At 38.4% G+C, this 18,292-nt stretch overlaps 1 protein-coding gene across 1 annotated transcript in view; it reads right to left on the bottom strand.

Annotated features, from left to right (window-relative positions):
* The window catches only part of ME1 (malic enzyme 1), a 239,911-nt gene that overhangs the window by 138,374 nt on the left and 83,245 nt on the right, over window positions 1-18,292 (bottom strand). The window contains exons 4-5 of the mRNA XM_002714552.6: window positions 17,249-17,324; window positions 356-517 (exon numbers count right to left, since the gene is read on the bottom strand). Coding sequence (XP_002714598.2) covers window positions 356-517; window positions 17,249-17,324 — 238 coding nt within the window. The remainder of the gene's footprint in view (window positions 1-355; window positions 518-17,248; window positions 17,325-18,292) is intronic.

The following is an 18,292-nucleotide window of genomic DNA, read 5'->3' as shown; positions in this document are numbered from 1 at the left end:
TTCGGTACCTAAATGTTTATTGCAGCTCAATTCACAATAGCAAAGACATGGAATCAACCCAAATGTCCATCAACTGAAGACATGTAATAATGGTATAAATACTTATCAAAGCATTAATATATACAAAGCATTAAAAGACACTAAGGAAGCTGATAGAAGGTAAATCATATCATAAAGAGCAGCTTAGAGAACAGAAAGAATAATTTTAAGAATTGTGAGGTAGATCTGAGGAGAGAGGGAAGGAAAGCCAAACAAAAAAGAGTGAATTCGATAAAATTCCTGCAATAAGCTCAAATTGAAAGAATTAATGCTAGATTTAAGGTATGGAGCCATCAAAAGGATTTAAATTGTTTACCTCATTTTCTGTGCCCACATCCAGAATGACAGGCAGACATTCTTGAGGATTCACCCCTCCACAAGCTGTATACAGAGCCAATTTACCCACAGGGATGCCCATGCCATTACAACCCAGGTCTCCCAAGCCAAGAATACGCTCTCCGTCAGTCACCACAATAGCCTAGAAGAAAAAGAAAAGAGAAAGACCCATTAATAGATTTTGCAAATTCTCAGAAACAATTTGCCTCTATTTCTGAAGTTGATACACATATCAAATATTAAGCTGTTAAAAACTTAACTTGTATATACATGCAAAAAATTTTATGATCATTACTGTGGAAGAATGGAGAGAAGAAACAAATTTGATTTTTATACACATTCGAAACATGTAAAAATAAATATATACTTAATGAGGCTATTTTTCAAAAGAAATGAAAATGTATAGAGAGATTCAAACAACCCAAACAATTTAACTTCCATAAAGAGGTACAAGTGAAAAAAGTAAAGAAAAATGAGCTCAAACCTGGAACCCAAGATAAACTTAGGGCACCTTTGAGACTAGTCAAATCCACTTTGAGTACAATTACAAGGGTGCTCCTCACTAAATTTGACTGGACTAAGGCTATAATTCTGCCTCAAAATGCTCTCTGTTAGTTGATGCATCCTAGCACCAACCTCCTATTTTCCACAATAATTTTGACACATTGTCTTTAACTCCTATAATCACTTGGCATATTTTTCTTTTTTTAAAATTTTATTTATTTATTGGATTATTTTTTTTACCATCTTTAAAACATGCCCATACAGTATGCTACTTCTTGCCTGATAATCTTCCACTAGACTTAAGGAATTTTGTTTAGTTATTTCTAATCGCTATGGATATTTGTGAAGGATACGTTTTAATCATATGAAGATTCTATTCCATGTAATGTAATATCATAATTGGAACCTTAAACCATTTCAGTTATTTGACCCTGGATAAAGCAATGAATTTAAGCTCCTGTTTTTTATTTGTAAATTTAGAATAATCAATGTCCTTCTAAGCATAGCTATATAAAACTAGGAATCAGCTCTGTTTTGCTCACCACTGTACACCAGAACCTAGCACAGTATTTGGCACATAGTAAACAATCAATTAATATTAGTCAATTGAATAAATCTATAACACCATAAAACAAAATAATTACATATAAAGAACTTATCACTGTACCTGGAACATTACAAATTCTTTTAAAATGTATAGTTAGGGGCCAGCACTGGAGCATAGAAGGTAAAGCCACTGCCTGTAGAGCCAGCATCCTGTATGGGTGCCAGTTTGAGTCCTGGCTGCTCCACTTTCGATCCAGCTCTCTGTTATGGCCTGAGAAAGCAGTAGAAGATGGCCCAAGTCCTTGGGTCCCTGTACCCACACGGGAGACCCAGAAGAAGCCCCTGGCTTCTGGCTTCAGACCAACACAGCTCTGGGTGTTGCAGCCATTTGGGAAGTAAACCAGAGGATGGAAGACCTCTTTCTCTCTGCCTCTGCTTCTCTGGAACTCTGCCTTTCAAATAAATATATAAATCTTTAAAAGAAGTTATTATTGCTACTATTATTACTATCAGAACTAATGTACAGAACCAACATTTAAAAAAAAATTTTTATTTCATTATTTTCATACTATTTGAAAGGCAAAGAGACAGAAAACGAGACATATCTTCCATCTCCTGGTTCATTCCCCAGATATTCACAACAGCTGGGGCTGAACCAGGCTGAAGCCAGGATTCCAGAACTCAATCTGGGTTTTCCATGTGGATCCCAGGTGTCCAAGCACTTGAGCCATCACTTGCTACCTCCCAAGATGCATTAGAAGGAAGCTGGCTCAGCAGCAGAAAGGGACTCAAACTCAAGTACTCAGATATGGATGCAGGTATCTCAAAGTGGTATCTTAACCAATATACCAAACATCTTCCCCTACAGCCAACATTTTAGAAAGAAAGATGAATCTAGAGTATATTCAGTCCACCATTCTTACTTCATAGATAAGGAAAGTGAATATCACAGAAAATAATTTCCCTAAAGTCATTACTGGTTAGTATTAAAAAACCAGAACCTGGATATGTTAATTCCTAGTACAATGACAATATTACACCATACATTTAAAATTTATACTTTTCCTTTAATTTCCTTTTAACCTATGCTATGCAGCTCTTGAAAATTCACTTAAAAGTACCCACAATTGAGAGGTAAGTGAAAATTATTTGTGTATATTCCACATAGCTCATCTTTGGAATATTTTCCATGTCTAATTTCAATGGTTCAGTATGCTATGCTATTTGAAGAGGAAACCTTATACTACTGTATTAACTTAGCTCCAATTTAAGACAGAAAAATAAACAAATACTACAGATGACTGTCGCTCCCCCTCTTCATGGAGGAACGACACTAAACCCTGCCTAGGCTTCATATCTGAGTCACGGCACCATTATGTCGCTCCCCGTCTTCGTGGAGGAACGACACAGGACCCTGCGCTGTTCTTTTGTCTGCTCGGCCCTTCCCGGGTTTGCTGCTGGTTCTTCCCGGGTTGGCTACCGACCCTTCCACCTCTGTGGAAGGGCGGTTCCCCCTGCCACATTCCCCACTTCCGCGGGGGAGCGGTACACCACCGGCCGGCTCTCTCGGGGGCTGCACAGGTGTTCCTTCAGATAGATGTTCCCCTTAGATGTTCCTGGTGCATGTTGTCTCTCTCCTCCTTTATAGTCCTCTTCCACCAATCCCAACTCTGCTACCCACACGCCGAGTACGCTGCTCTCCTCCAATCAGGAGCAGGTCCTGCAGCTTATTGGTTGAACTGGAGGCAGCTGGGTAGAAGCTGTTTCCTCCTCTCCCAGCGCCATATTGTGGGAGAGCAGATGCATAGAATAAGTCTTAATTCCAGTAACTTAGTCTAGTCCGAGTTGCTCCCAGTTGCTCCCCACAGATGACTATAATGTTGTTTCTTAAATTGAAGTCAAGTTTTCAAATGTACATTTAATAAACATGGTTTTATTTGCTGCTTTACTATGAATAGAATTACTTATATACATCATTCATATCTATACTTTTGTGAATGTGCTCCCTACACAGGGAAAGTCCAAATGGCCTGGCTATACTTAAATATTTTTATGATATATTTTATAAGAAAAATAACATTGTCATGAAGTTAGATGATATCTGAACAATTTATATGATGCTTTCCAGATTTCACTGAAGGTAATTAAAACCAAAGAGTTGATTGTTGTAAGTTTCATAAGTTTCAAGCTTCTATAAAAAGATGTTTAAAATAGTACATAATTTCATTTATTTTGAAAGCATATATATTAAGTAAATACATGCCTGAATTAATTTCATTTCTTCTCACAATATTTAAAAATATTGAAAGGGAGGAAAACTCCTTCTATGAAACCAGTGTCACCTTATTCCAAAACCAGAAAAAGATACAACAAAGAAGGAGAACTATAGACCACTATGTCCTATGAACACTGATGCAAAAATCCTCAACAAAATACTAGAATAGAATAGAATCCAACAACACATCAGAAAGATCCTCACCACACAAAGTGGGATTCATCCCTAGTATTCAGGGACAGTTTAACATACAGAAATCAATCAATGAGATACATTACATCAACAAACTGATGAATAAAAATCATATGATTATCTCAACAGATGCAGAGAAAGCATTTGATAAAATACAGCATCTTTTCATGATGAAAACGTTAAACAAATTAGTTATAGAAGGAATATCCATCAACACAATCAAGGCAATTTATGACAAACTCACAGCCAGCATCTTATTGAATGGAGAAATTTGGAAGCTTTTCTACTAAGATCCAGAAGCAGACAAGGATGCCTACTCTTCACCATTGCTATTCAATGTAGCCCTAGAAGCTTGAGCCAGTGCCTCTAGGCAAGAAAAAAAAAATCAAAGGATATAAATTGGAAAGGAGGAAGTTAAATTACTCCTGTTTGCAGATGACAAGATTCCATACATAGGGGAACCAAAAGAATCCACTAAGAGACTATTGGAACTCATAAAGGAGTTTGGCAAAGTGGTAGGATATAAAAGTAACATACAAAAATCAATATAGCCGATGCCACAGCTCACTTGGCTAATCCTCCGCCTGTGGCGCCGGCATCCAGGGTTCTAGTCCCGGTTGGGGTGCCAGATCCTGTCCCGGTTGCTCCTCTTCCAGTCCAGCTCTCTGCTGTGGCCCAGGAAGGCAGTGGAGGATGGCCCAAGTGCTTGGGCCCTGCACCCACATGGGAGACCAGGAGGAAGAACCTGGCTCCTGGCTTCAGATCGGTGCAGCGTGCAGGCTGTAGCGGCCATTTGGGGGTGAACCAATGGCAAAGGAAGGCCTTTCTCTCTGTCTCTCTCTCTGTCTACTCTGCCTGTCAAAAATTTTTTTAAAAATCAATAGAATTGTATGCAAACTCTATTCTCATGTGATGGCTGAAAAAGAACTTGTAAGATAAGTCCCATTCACAATAGCTACAAAAAATTTAAATATCTTAGAATAAATTTAACGAAGTAAGTGAAATTTATCTACAATGAAAATTACAAAACACTAAAGAAAGAAACAGAAGACACAAAAATGTAAAAATCACCAATGTTTGTGGATTGAAATAATATCATCAAAATGTTCATATTACTTAAAGCAATTTATAGATCGAATGCAATCTCAATCAAAAAAAACATAATTCTAAAATATAGAAAAAATGATGCTAAAATTCATATGTAAACATAAGAGACCCCAAATACCTAAAGCTATCTTAAACAACAAAAACAAAGCTGGAGGCATCACAATATTGGCTTTCAAGACATACTGTACGGCAGTTATAATCAAAACATCCTGGTACTGGCATAAAAACAGAGGTGTAGAACAACTGAACAGAAGAAAACTCCAGAAATCAATCTATGCATCTACAACCAACTAATCTTTGACAAAGGAGCTAAAATCAACCCCTGGAGAAAGGCAGTCACTTCAACAAGTGGTGCTGGGAAAACTGGATCTCTGCATGCAGAAGTATGAAACAAGACCCCTTCTACCTTACACCTGACACAAAAATCCATTCAAAATGGTTCAAGCATCTAAATCTATAATCTGATACTATCAAATTACTAGAGGAGAACATTGGGGAAACTCTGCAAGACATTGGCATAGACAAGGACTTCTTGGAAAACACCCCAGAAGCACAGGCCATCAAAGCCAAAATCGACAAACAGGATTTTATCAAGCTAAGAGGCTTCTGCACTACAAAGGAAACACTTAGCAAAGTGAAGAGGGAACCAACGGAATGGGAGAAAGTATTTGTAGAGTGTGCAACTGATAAAGGATTAATATCCAGAATCCATAAAGAGCTCAAGAAACTCAACAACTACAAATTAACAATACAGTTAAGAAATGGGCAAAGGACTTGAACAGCCATTTTTCAAAAGAGGAAATTCAAAGGCCACAGACACATGAAAAAATGCTTGGATTACTAGCCATCAAAGAAATGTAAATCAAAACCACAAAGAGGTTTCACCTCACCCCAGTTAAATTGGCTCTCATAGAGACGACAAAAACACAGTAAATGCAGGTAAGGAAGTGGGGAAAAAGGTTCCCTAATCTACTGTTGGTTGGAAAGTAAAATGGTATAGCCATTGTGGAAGACAACATGGTGATACCTCAGGAAGCTGAAAACAGATATAACATAACGCAGCCATTCCACTCCTGGAAAATTACCCAAACAAAATGAAATCAGCATATGAAAGAGTTACCTGTACCACCATGCTTACTGCAGCTCAATTCACAATAGCTAAAGTATGGAATCAACCCAGATGTCCATGAAATGATGACTGGATATAGAAATTGTGATTATATAGAGTATAGAATACTACTCAGCCTTAAAAAATGAAATCCTGTCTTTTGCATCAAAACAGATGTAACTGGAAACCATTATACCTAGTGAAAAAAGCCAATCCCCAAAAGACAAATACCATATGTTTCCCCTGATATGCGGTAACAAAGTAGCAAAAATGTAATGCATAGGAGTGAAATTGACATTTTGAAATCCTCTGATTGTTTATAGCCCTTGTCTCTACTATTGAACAGTGTGCTTTGTTTTTGTTTGTTGAACTCTTTACTCAGTGCAGGGTTAATCTTATAAAGTAAACTGAAAGTAGATCATTGTAAAAATTAACAAAGGGAATAAGAGGTGAAGGAGGAGGAAAGGTGTGAGCTTGGTCCAAAAGGAGGGAAGGGTGGGAAATCTCTCTATGTTCCTAAATTGGTATATTTGAGTTATATGAAATCTGTTTACCAAAATAAAAATAATTTTTTTAAAAAGTTAGGGGCATATAAAAATACATTTTTTTTTTTGCTGTTGCTTTCACAAGAAGATTTTTTTTTAACTTTTATTTAATGAATATAAATTTCCAAAGTACGGCTTATGGATTACAATGGCTTCCCCCCCATATCGTCTCTCCCACCCGCATCCCTATTGGGATAAAGCCCACTTGGTCTGGCTGAATGATCTTTCTGATGTGTTGTTGAATTCTATTTGCTAGTATTTTGCTGAGGATTTTTGCATCAGTGTTCATCAGTCTATAGTTCTGTATTTGTTGTATCTTTTTCTGGTTTTGGAATTAAGGTGATGTTGGGTTCATAGGAGTTTGGGGGAATTCCCTCCCTTCCAATTGTTTTCAATAGTTTGAGAAGATTTGGGATTAGTTCTTCTTTAAAAGTTTGGTAAAATTCAGCAGTGAAGCTTTCTGGTCCTGGGATTTTCTTTGTTAGGAGAAAATCATTACTGATTCAATCACTGACTTGCCTATTGGTCTGTTTAGGTTTTTAGTATCTTCATGACTCAATTTTGGTAGGTTATGTGTGTACAGAAATCTCTCCATTTATTCTAGATTTTCCTATTTGTTGGCATATAGCTGTTTGTAGCAATTCCTGATGATTCTTTCTATTTCTGTGGTATCTATTGCAACATCTCCCATTTTCACCTCTGATTTTATTGATTTGTTTCCTCTCCACAATCCCCTTTTTTTGGGAAGTTGGGGGAATGGTATAGCAATTTTATTTATTTTTTCAAAACCAGCCCTTCATTTCACTGATCTTTTGTTTGTTTCAACTTGGCTTTGTTTTATCAAATTAATTATTTCCTTCCTCCTACTAATTTTGGGTTTATTTGTCCTTATTTTTCTTTTTTTTTTTTATTTGACAGAGTTAGACAGTGAAAGAGGGAGAGAGAGAGAGAGAGGGAGAGAGAGAGAGAGAGAGAAAGGTCTTCCTTCCATTGGTTCACTTCCCAAATGGCTGCTACAGCTGGAGCTATGCTGATCCAAAGCCAGGAGCCAGGTGATTCCTCCTGGTCTCCCATGCAGGTGCAGGGGCCCAAGCACTTGGGCCATCCTTCACTGCCCTCCCGGGCCACAGCAGAGAGCTGGACTGGAAGAGGAGCAACCGGGTCTAGAACCCGGCGCCCATAGGGAATGCCGGCGCCGCAGGTGGAGGATTAACCAAGTGAGCCATGGCGCCGGCCTCCTGTCCTTGTTTTTGTAGTTCCTTGAATGCATTGTTAGATCATCTATTTGATGACTTTCCAATTTCTTGATGTAGGCACCAATTGCTATAAACTTTCCTTTTAACACCACTTTTGCTGTATCTCTTAAGTTTTTATATATTGTGTTGCCATCTTCATTCATTTCCAGATATGTTTTATTTCCTCTATGAACCACTGTTCATTCAGGAGCATGTTGTTCAGTCTCCATGTGCTTGCATATTTTCTATGGTTTCTTAAGTTGCTCCACTGTGGTCAGAATAGATACATGGTATGACTTCAATTTCTTTGAATTTGTTGAGACTTGCTTTATGTCCTAGCATATGGTCTATCCTTGAGAAAATTCCATACACTGATGAAAACAATGTTTTCTGCAGCTGTGGGAGGAAATGTTCTATAGATATCAATTAGGTTCATTTGGTCCACAGTGTCGATTATCTCTATTGTTTCTTGGTTGATTTTTCATCTAGTTGATTTGTCCTTAGAGGGAAGTGGGGTGTTTAAGTTCCCCTTTATTATTGTATTGGACCCCATGTCTCCCTGTAGATCTAATTACACTTGTTTTCAAAAGGCAGGTGCCCTAACACTGGGCGCATACACAATTTCTACAGTCACATTTTCCTGTTGAAATGATGACTTAATCATTACATAATGTCCTTCCTTGCCTCTTTTAACAGCTTTTCTCTGAATGTCTATATTGTCTGCTATTAGATGGCTACTCCTGATCATTTTTGCTTTCAATTAGCATGGAATATATTTTTCCACCCTTTCACTTCCAATCTGGTGTGTATCTTTGTTGGTGAGGCATGTTTCTTGCAGGCAGCATACAGATGTGTCCTATTTTTTAATTCATTCAACCAGTTAGTATCATATAATTGGGTAATTTAGGCCACTTACATTCAAGGGGATTATTGATAAGTAATAACTTGGTTCTGCTATTTTTCCATAAATATTCCTATTTTTTATTTTGGATTTTCTTTGTACCTTTACTAGGAAATTTTCTGCCTTTACATTCTTTCACTTGATGATTATCTTTGTTTCTGTGTGTAGTACATTCTTAATTATCATTTATAAGGCTGGACAAATGGTGACAAATTCAATTTCTGCTTATTTTGGAAGATCTTTATTTCACCTTCACTTATAAATGAGAGCTTTGCTGTGTACATTATTCTTGCTTGAAATTTTTTTTTCTTTTAGGACTTGGACTATGTCTCTATATTCTCTCCTAGTATGTAGGGTTTCCAATGAGAAATCAGCTGTCAGTCTTACTGAAGATCCTTTGAAAGTAATCTGGAATTTCTCTCATGCACACTGTAAAATCTTTTCTTTATGTTTTATTTTTGAAAATGTGACTATAATGTGTCATGGCAAAGATCTTTTCTGATCATATCTATTACGAGTTCTATGTGCTTCCTATACTTGAATGTCCATATATTTCTACAAATTAGGGTTTTCTGCTATTATTTCACTGAACAGGTCTTCTAATCCACTCTTTCTTTCCATACTTTGGAACTCCCTAAACATGTATGTTTGGTCATTTGATAGTATACCATATATATAAAATATTGTTTTCATTTTTTACTAGTTTTTTCTCTTTTTTGTCTGACAGATATTTCCAAATATTTGTCTCTACTTGAATATTATTTCTTCTGCCTTATTGAGTCTGTTTTTAAAGTTTTTTTTTAAGAGAAAGGTGGGAAGACAGAATTAGATCATCTATCTGCTTGTTCACTCTCCCAATGACTTCAATGTCCAGGGTTGAGCCATGCTGAAGCCAGGGGCCCAAAGCCTTTTCTGGGTGTCCCATGTGGGTGCAGGGGCCCAAGCACTTGGGCCATCCTCTGCTGCTTTCCCAGGGGTTTCAGAAGGGAACTGGATTGGAAGTGAGCAGCCAGGTCTTGAACCAGGACCCATATGGGATGCTAGCATCTCAGCTGGAGGCTTAACCTACCTATGCCACAACCTTGGCCCCTAAAGCTTTCTACTATAGTTTTTATTTGAGATATTGAATTTTTATTTCTAATATTTCAGTTTGCTTTCTCTTCAATTTCTCTATCTCCCAGCAACATTTTTCATCCATGTTATGTATAGATTTTTTTAACTCATGAATTTGGTTCTCCTTGTTTTTGAGTAATCTTATAATAATTCTTTTGAAATCCTTTTTCAGGCATTTCATCAATCATTTGTCTTTACCCAAACAACAGGCAACAAAAGCAAAGGTAAACAAATATGACTCTATCAAACTCAAAAGCTTTTGCACAGCAAAGGAAACAATTAGTAGAGTGAAGATACCATTGACAGAATGGGAAAAATATTTGTAAACCACCTATCTGACAAAGGATTCATATCCTAAATATATCAGCAACTTGAAAAACTCAACAACAACAACAAAAAACAAACAACTAATCAGTTCAGAAATGGGCAAAGGACTTTAATAATTGTCAAAAGAGGAAATCAAATGGCTAACATATATATGAAAAAATGCTTAACATCACTAGCCATCAGGGAAATGCAAATCACAACCACAGTATCACCTTACACTTGTCAGAGTGCCTAAAATTCAAAATGCAGGGAGTAACAACTGCTGGCAACAATGTAGCAAAGGAGAATGCTCACACACTGATAGTAGAAATGTAGTTTACTACAGCCACTGTGGAAAACAGTGTTCAGATTTCTTAAAAAACTAGAAATAGGGGGCCGGCACTGTGGCACAGTGGGTTAACGCCCTGGCCTGAAGTGCCAGTATCCCATATGGGCGCCGCTTCAAGAACCGGCTGCTCCACTTCCAATCCAGCTCTCTGCTGGCTGTTGCAGCCAATTGGAGAGTGAACCATCAGATGGAAGACCTCTCTCCCTCTCTCTCTCATTCTCTCTCTCTCTGCCTCTCCTCTCTCGGTGTAACTCTGACTTTCAAATAAATAAATAAATCTTTAAAAAAAGAAACCTAGAAATAAACTTGCAGTATAATCCAGCAATCCCACTATGGGGTATATACTGAAAAGACTGAACACAATGAATCAAAGAGATACCTGCAACACAATGTTTAAAGCAGCACTGTTCACAACAGCCAAATTTGGAATCAACCAAGGTGTCCATCATCAGATGAATGAATAAATAACAAAAACATATATTCACACACTACCTGTGTGTATGTATACAATAGAATATTATTCAGCTATAAAAAAGAATAAAATTCTACCATCTGCAGCAAAATGAATACAACTGGAGGACATCATTGTGAGTTAAATAACCTGGACCCAGAAAGACAAATACTGCATGCTCTCCCTTACATAAGTGAGCTAAATTTTAAAAAACAAACAGAAAAGAAAAACATATGTGTGTATCAATACTGCTGCAAATACAGTTTTTAAAAACTTTGTTTTATACCTTTGTAAAACCAATGGTTAAGAATGTTACACTACAATATTTTTACTGCTCTGTGATTATTTTATTTACTGTATATGGGTGAAATAGTCATTTTTCCATTCAATTATTGTTTAAAGTCATTTTCCACATTCCCACTAAACTAGGGTCTTTTTGCTTTTTATCGGTTGAACTTTTTATTAGGTGAGGTATTAAGCCTTTTTATTGTAATGGTAATTTAAAATATGTTTTCTCAACCAATAAAATATCATTTTTTTGTTTTTTACTTGTTAAACTTCCTTTTTTAAAAAGTTATTTATTTGAAAGGTGGAGTTACAGTGAGAGAGAAAGAAAATAAGAGAGAGAGAGAAATAATCTTCCAGCTGCTGATGCATTCCCCAAATGGCCACAAAGGCCAGAGGTAGGTTGATCTGAAGCCAGGAACCAGGAGATTCTTCCAGGTCTCCCGTGTGTGCAGGGAATCAAGTGCTTGAGCTATCATCCACTGCTTTTCCAGGTTTATCTGCAGGTAGTGGATCAGCAGCAGAGCAGCCAGGACTCAAACTGGTGCCCACATGGGATGCGGGAGTCATAGGCAGTGGCTTTACTTGCTATGCCACAGAACTGGCCCTACTTGTTAAACTTCTTTTTAGTTGAAGTTTTAAGCCTCTTTTATTGTAATACAAATATAAATTTTATCTTAAAAAAAAGAAAGGGAGAAGCATAAATGTAGGAGGGAGATAGCAAGGGTGGGATGGAGGAAAGGAATATCATTAAAACTAATTAAAATTAATAACAAAAAAAGGGGCCGGCGCCGTGGCTCACTTGGTTAATCCTCCGCCTGTGGTGCCAGCATCCCATGTGGGTGCGGGGTTCTAGTTCCGGTTGCCCCTCTTCCAGGCCAGCTCTCTGCTGTGGCCAGGGAGTGCAGTGGAGGATGGCCCAAGTGCTTGGGCCCCTGCACCTGCATGGGAGACCAGGAAGAAGCACCTGGTTCCTGGCTTCGCACTGGCGCAGCGTGCTGGGCATAGTGGCCATTTGGGGGGGGGTGAACCAATGGAAGGAAGACCTTTCTCTCTGTCTCTCTCTGTCTATAACTCTACCTGTCAAATAAAAAAAAAGAAGTCTGTTCATCTTCACATTCTAATATTGAAGTGTGTAGTTCCTTTTGTCTTACTTATTTGAATTTCTTGTATTTCTATATTATTTTTAGGCATTTGTAGAAATACTTGTTGGTTTTCTCCACTGAAGGCTTTTTTTTACTAGACAGGCAGAGTTAGTGAGAAAGAGAGACAGAGAGAAAGGTCTTCCTTCCATTGGTTCACTCCCCAAATGGCCTCCACTACCGGCACACTGCGCCAATCCGAAGCTAGGAGCCAGGTGCTTCCTCCAGGTCTCCCACGCAGGTGCAGAGCCCAAGCACTTGGGCCATCCTCCACTGCTCTTCTAGGCCACAGCAGAGAGCTGGACTGGAAGAGGAGCAACTGGGACTAGAACCCCGGCACCTATATGGGATGCCAGCGCCGCAGGTGGAGGATTAACCAAGTGAGCCACGGCGCCGGCCCCCACTGAAGGCTTTTATGTCTGAAATGTGCCTTGGTGGCTTAGTGGAGAGCCTACTCCTTCCGTGGATATGAAGAAGCATATTCTGGATGGGACCAGGGAGCTGCAGACAGTGCTTGAGGGTGGGGCAAGAGTTCAGGGTGACACCCAATTTGGACATGGTAGATCTTTATTGTCAGCCAAGAGGAGGGTATGATTATTTTGCCTGATGTGAACACAGCATCAGCCCCCTTCTACCAAGGTGAACAAACCATCTGGGGTGAGCCCACATTGCCTAGGCACCTTACCCATGCAGGTGCATAACCCACACAAAGGATCTGTGAGCTCCTCAGTGTGAGCACTGAACTCTGATCCTCTGAAGCCAGACACAGAGGTTGCCCCAAGACCCAGCCACACCCCATCGCATACCATATAGCAGTCACAAAATTCCAAAGTCACAAGGCACAGGTTTCCCACAATCACAGGGAGCAGGAGATTCCCCTCTCAGCCCTACAAGCCTCCCATCCACAGAAAGAGTCATTGTGCTCCCAGAGTCAGCTACCTAATCAATAGAGATTGGTTGGTGCTCCACTGTGAGAAGTCAAGTCCAGGCACCTTAAAAGAATGAGGGGAGGGGAGCACTTCATGGGTCTAAGTGGGCACCCTGCTCCCCACTAGTCCTACAGGCCAGACTCAAAGTCAGTGGGGACCACGAATTTATCCCTCCAATAAAAACTCCCAGTCATGCTTAGGTCACAGCAGCCTCTATTTGCCTTCCTTAGATGGTGTTTCCTCCTTGCTGGTTGCCGGGTGCCTTGCTCCAAGAAGATGGAGGCCCCTCCAGTCACCAGTTGCAGGAGTGGCTGGTGGCAGTGCCCTGCTTGCTACTGCTTGATTGTGCTGTCCCCACTGCTCCAAAGTATCTCTCTTCTTGTAGAATTTTCTACTACAAACTTCTCTCTGTCCCTGGGAATGTAATCCCTCCCCTTTTCTTCTGTTATCTTCCTGTGGTCAGAATCAGCGTGTCTTCCCTATTCATCCATCTTGGACCTCTGACCAGAAACTTCCTATATGAAACAGGGCTGTTCTGAACACACAGACACCCTCCATGTGTCCTGTCTTCACTTTTTCTTCTCCTTTCCCAGGGCCTATACTTCTCTTGTAGCCAACCTAAAAGCTGAATTCTTGCTTTTCCTGCTCTCTAGTAGCCATTCTACATGAATCGTCCTCAAATATTATTTACATAAAATCACTTCCTTGCTTAATTTGAAACTCTATTTTTTATTTTTAATATAATCCTTTATTAGGAATAGCATTAACCATTGTCCTAAGCTTTTCATCCCCATTATCAAAAATTATTTGGACTGGTGTCATTGCTCAATTTTCCTCATAGCTTATGTCTTTCTTTCTTGAACTTACTTTTGTTTTGGTAACTTCAACCTTGAGTAATTCTCCATACAGAAGAATATCTGAAAGCAAATTTTTTCTATTCTTGATTTATAATTTTGTTGAGTAGAGAATTCCTCCATTTTCTTTGAAAATTTATTGCTAATCTAGGTAATCTTACCCCTACTTGGGAAATTCACTTTATCATGAAGTTCCAAGTTTTCAATAGGATGTGTCAATGTGTCAGTGGCTGGTTCATTTATTTATTTTTACTAATTCTGCTTGGTATTCAATGGGCCCTTCTGGAAATGAAGGCTAATATTTTAAGTTTTTAGATTTATAAATTTTTTACTGATTATTTTACATTTTCCAAACTTAGATCTAGCTTTCATAAATCTTATTTTATTCTCTTTTACTTTCCAAAATCTGGAAGACCTCTCAACTCATTCCTTTTCTGACTTGGAATTCAGTTGAGTCCATTCTGTTATCCTGCAACTAATTGGCTTTGCTTGTTGGTTTGTTCTCCTGACTCTCATCCTCACTCCGTACTTCAGCCAGAACGGGGAGAGAAAGGTCAAGCACTTTTGGTCAAGAGAAAGGTCAAGCCATTTGGATTTGCATCCTCAGTTTATGTTTTCTCTTTTATTTGAAGATGCTTTCTTTAGGATTCATACCCATAAGGGCTTGGCTAGAGATTGGTATGATAGAGTGTGACTATAGATTATCCTCCTCTCTGAAGTGCAGGATTCTTGGATCAAGCCTGCATATCTCCCACCTCTTCTACTAGCTGGCCTTCTGTATCTGTGGGTTCCATGCATTCCCTCTTAACCAATTCTAAGTAAAAACAGAGGACTCCCTCAGAGAATGGACCCATGGTTTAAAGAGAGACACTCTGTCAAGTTTAAATCACTCTTTTTGAACTGTAAGGCATTTTAAAATAATCTGATCACCTCTTCTTTAATTTGACTACATCACAATACTAGCACTCAGCTTTGGTCAGGCCAAGCAGTTTCTTTATTGGCTAAGAACACACCATTTTCTTCCTGAACGTGATACCTACAGTCATATGTTCCATTCTTAGGAAAGTATCTTCTTCTCTAATGATCAAAGGTTATATTTAAGTTCCAACTTTACTGGAAAAGTTTTCTCCACTTTTCCAGTCTTCTGTGAATGATATTCTTTGTTGAATGATTATGACACAATACCACATAGTTTATATATTATCTACTAATTGATTGTCTTTGTAGTATATGTATTTTCAGTATTCCATTATACCTCAGTATGCTTCAGTATTCTATTATAATCAAGAGCTTCCATTTATTAAGTTCCTACTATGTCCCAGATGCTCTGTTAAGCTTTTTAAATAAATGTGGACATGGTTAGGGTCAAGAACATCATTGACAGCCCAATACTGAGAGTCCAAAGGATAAATACATGGAATTAATCAAGTCACATATGCACAAATTAGCTAGTTGAAGGAACAAGAATAAAAATGACTGCTAATTGACTAGCTGATATTATAGGGATGTTGATTAAAACTCTTTACTCCAGAACTTTTTCTTTTATCAACTGGTAGATTCTTAAAATCTTCTCTACAATTCTGGCCAAAATATAAATACCCTCCTTAGATGCTGACACACTGCTTTATTGAACTAGCACATTTCTTAGGTTAGGTCCTACGAAGCATCTAGAACACTCTAGTTATGGAAGAAAAGTACAGGGCAACTATAAGTAGGGAAAGTGAAAAAACTGGGAAGACTAGAAATAAAAAAAAAAAACATTTTATTTTAGAAATTTCCCTCACATGAGCCTTAGAGAGGCAAATTAATCAATTCTAGCCATAAATGTTCAAATAGACAAGATAATTAAAAGAATCACATTTCAGAAGTAATAACTGAAGTGCTTCTGGACTACCAAAAGACAATGATTTATCCTATCTTAGTTTCAAAAGACATCTTAGAGTGGCTATGCACACAACAAAGAAAACAGAAAGCCAAGTACATCTCACCTCCCTCGGACACAGAAGACAGCACAGCACTGTGCTTAAGAGCAGGGCTCTAGGCTGGCGCCACGGGTCACTAGGCTAATCCTCCACCTGCGGCGCCGGCACCCTGGGTTCTAATCCCAGTTTGGGTGCCGGATTCTATCCCCGTTGCTCCTCTTCCAGTGCAGCTCTCTGCTGTGGCCCAGGAAAGCAGTAGAGGACGGCCCAAGTGCTTGGGCCTTGCACCTACATGGGAGACCAGGAGAAAGCACCTGGCTCCTGGCTTCAGATCAGTGCAGTGCGCCAGATGCAACGCGCAGGCCATAGCGGCCACCTGGGGGGTGAACCAACGGAAAAAGGAAGACTTTTCTCTCTGTCTCTCTCTTTCTCTCACTGTCTAACTCTGCCTGTCAAAAAGAAGAAAAAGAGAAAAAGAAAGAGAAAGAGAGAGAGAGAAAGAGAGAAAGAAAGAAGAGGAGGGCTCTGGGGTCTACATGCAATTCCCACCAGCCATGCACTACTATATAATCCATCTGTGTCTTTCTTTCCTTACAAATTTAGCATGGTAATCCTAGGAGTTAAGCCATGTAAAGTGTCTCACAGAAAGCTACCAGATGTCAGGTACTATAATTACTTCTATTTTTATTAGCTCACACAGAGAAAATTAAATGCATTCCATAAAGTCATAATGATAAAATAAGTAACTTAATAGATTCGTTTGTCTACTTGGATTTCACTTACAGGATAATTAAACTTAGCAGATATAATAATGGAGTTTGCTTAGAAAAATTCCAGTGATACTGGATGTTATACATACATATATATGTGTGTATATATATATATATAATCATTTATAACAAATAAAGTAATACTAAGAAATTAGATAAAAATAAGGGGTAAACAGTATCAAGATGGCATCAGAATAAAATTAGTCCATGGTGCAGAATTCAAAGGGATATAAATTAAGTGATATTCACTTGAAAAGCTATTGAACACAACAACTGTCCATATGTTTTAAGTGGCTTTAGAGAACAAATTTACCATAATGAAGAAATCTGACAACTTACTTTGATGACATCTTCTGGCCATGCATTAAGAATTGAAGCAATATGACCTCGGTCATGGATACTGATAAAAAGACCTCTGACAGGAAAAAAAAAAGATTATTTTTAATTTCCTGCATACCTGACAAACTATCATGAACATTTAAAATGTTTTTTAAAATGTATTGAATATATCTCCATTTTTATCAAACCAGTGAAAATTGCTTCCATAAATAAGTGGTAGGAATCAAATTACTTGAAACAACATATGGACATCCACCGTACAAGGGTGCTTCAAAAAGATAAGTATATTCTGGCACAAAGACCTTTTGAAATTCATACACATATTTTCCATGAATTTTTTAAACTTTTCTTATAAAGATAGCTTTATTATTTTATTAAATATTTTAATTCAAGAAATATTTACTATCTTATACACAGAGAACTTAAATGGCATTCTCAATTCAATTCATAGATGCATTTATAATCTTTCATTAAATAATATACATAAAAGCACTTTGAAAACAACATGCAACATACATAAACAGGCATTTCTGACACTGTTACAGAGTCCAGGAAAGAATATGCATTAGAGATTATGTTCTAAGTGCCTTATGTTGAGCAATTCCTTCACACAGAACTTGATTCTTTGATTTGCAGCCTTAGTTCATGCTTGTAATTCTTTTTTAGTGTCAGACTCTCAACTGAAATCTTTAACATTATCTGCCGTACTCCCCCACTACCTAGTTTAACAAGTAACTAAAAATTATGGGGCTAGTATTATGGTACAGTGAATTAAGACATTGCTTGAGATACCAGCAACCCATATCTGAGTGCTGGTTCAAGTCCTGGCTGCTCTGCTTCTGATCCAGCTTCTGCTAATGCAGCTGGGAAGGCCGCAGGTGACAACCCAAATGCTTGGGTTCCTATCACCATGCAGGAAACCAAGATGGGGTTCCTAGCTCAAGGCTTCATCCTGGCCAGCATGAACCACTGCAGCCATTTGGAGGGTGAACCAGCAGACTGTAGGATCTATTTCTGTCTCTCACTATCAATTGGCTTTCAAAT

Source organism: Oryctolagus cuniculus, chromosome 5 (genome assembly GCF_051225735.1).
Source record: "Oryctolagus cuniculus isolate XC-2025 breed Fujian yellow rabbit chromosome 5, ASM5122573v1, whole genome shotgun sequence".
Classification (NCBI taxonomy): domain Eukaryota; kingdom Metazoa; phylum Chordata; class Mammalia; order Lagomorpha; family Leporidae; genus Oryctolagus; species Oryctolagus cuniculus.
The sequence above is the reverse complement of the archived record's forward strand: the minus strand, read 5'-3'. Positions and strand labels throughout refer to the sequence as shown.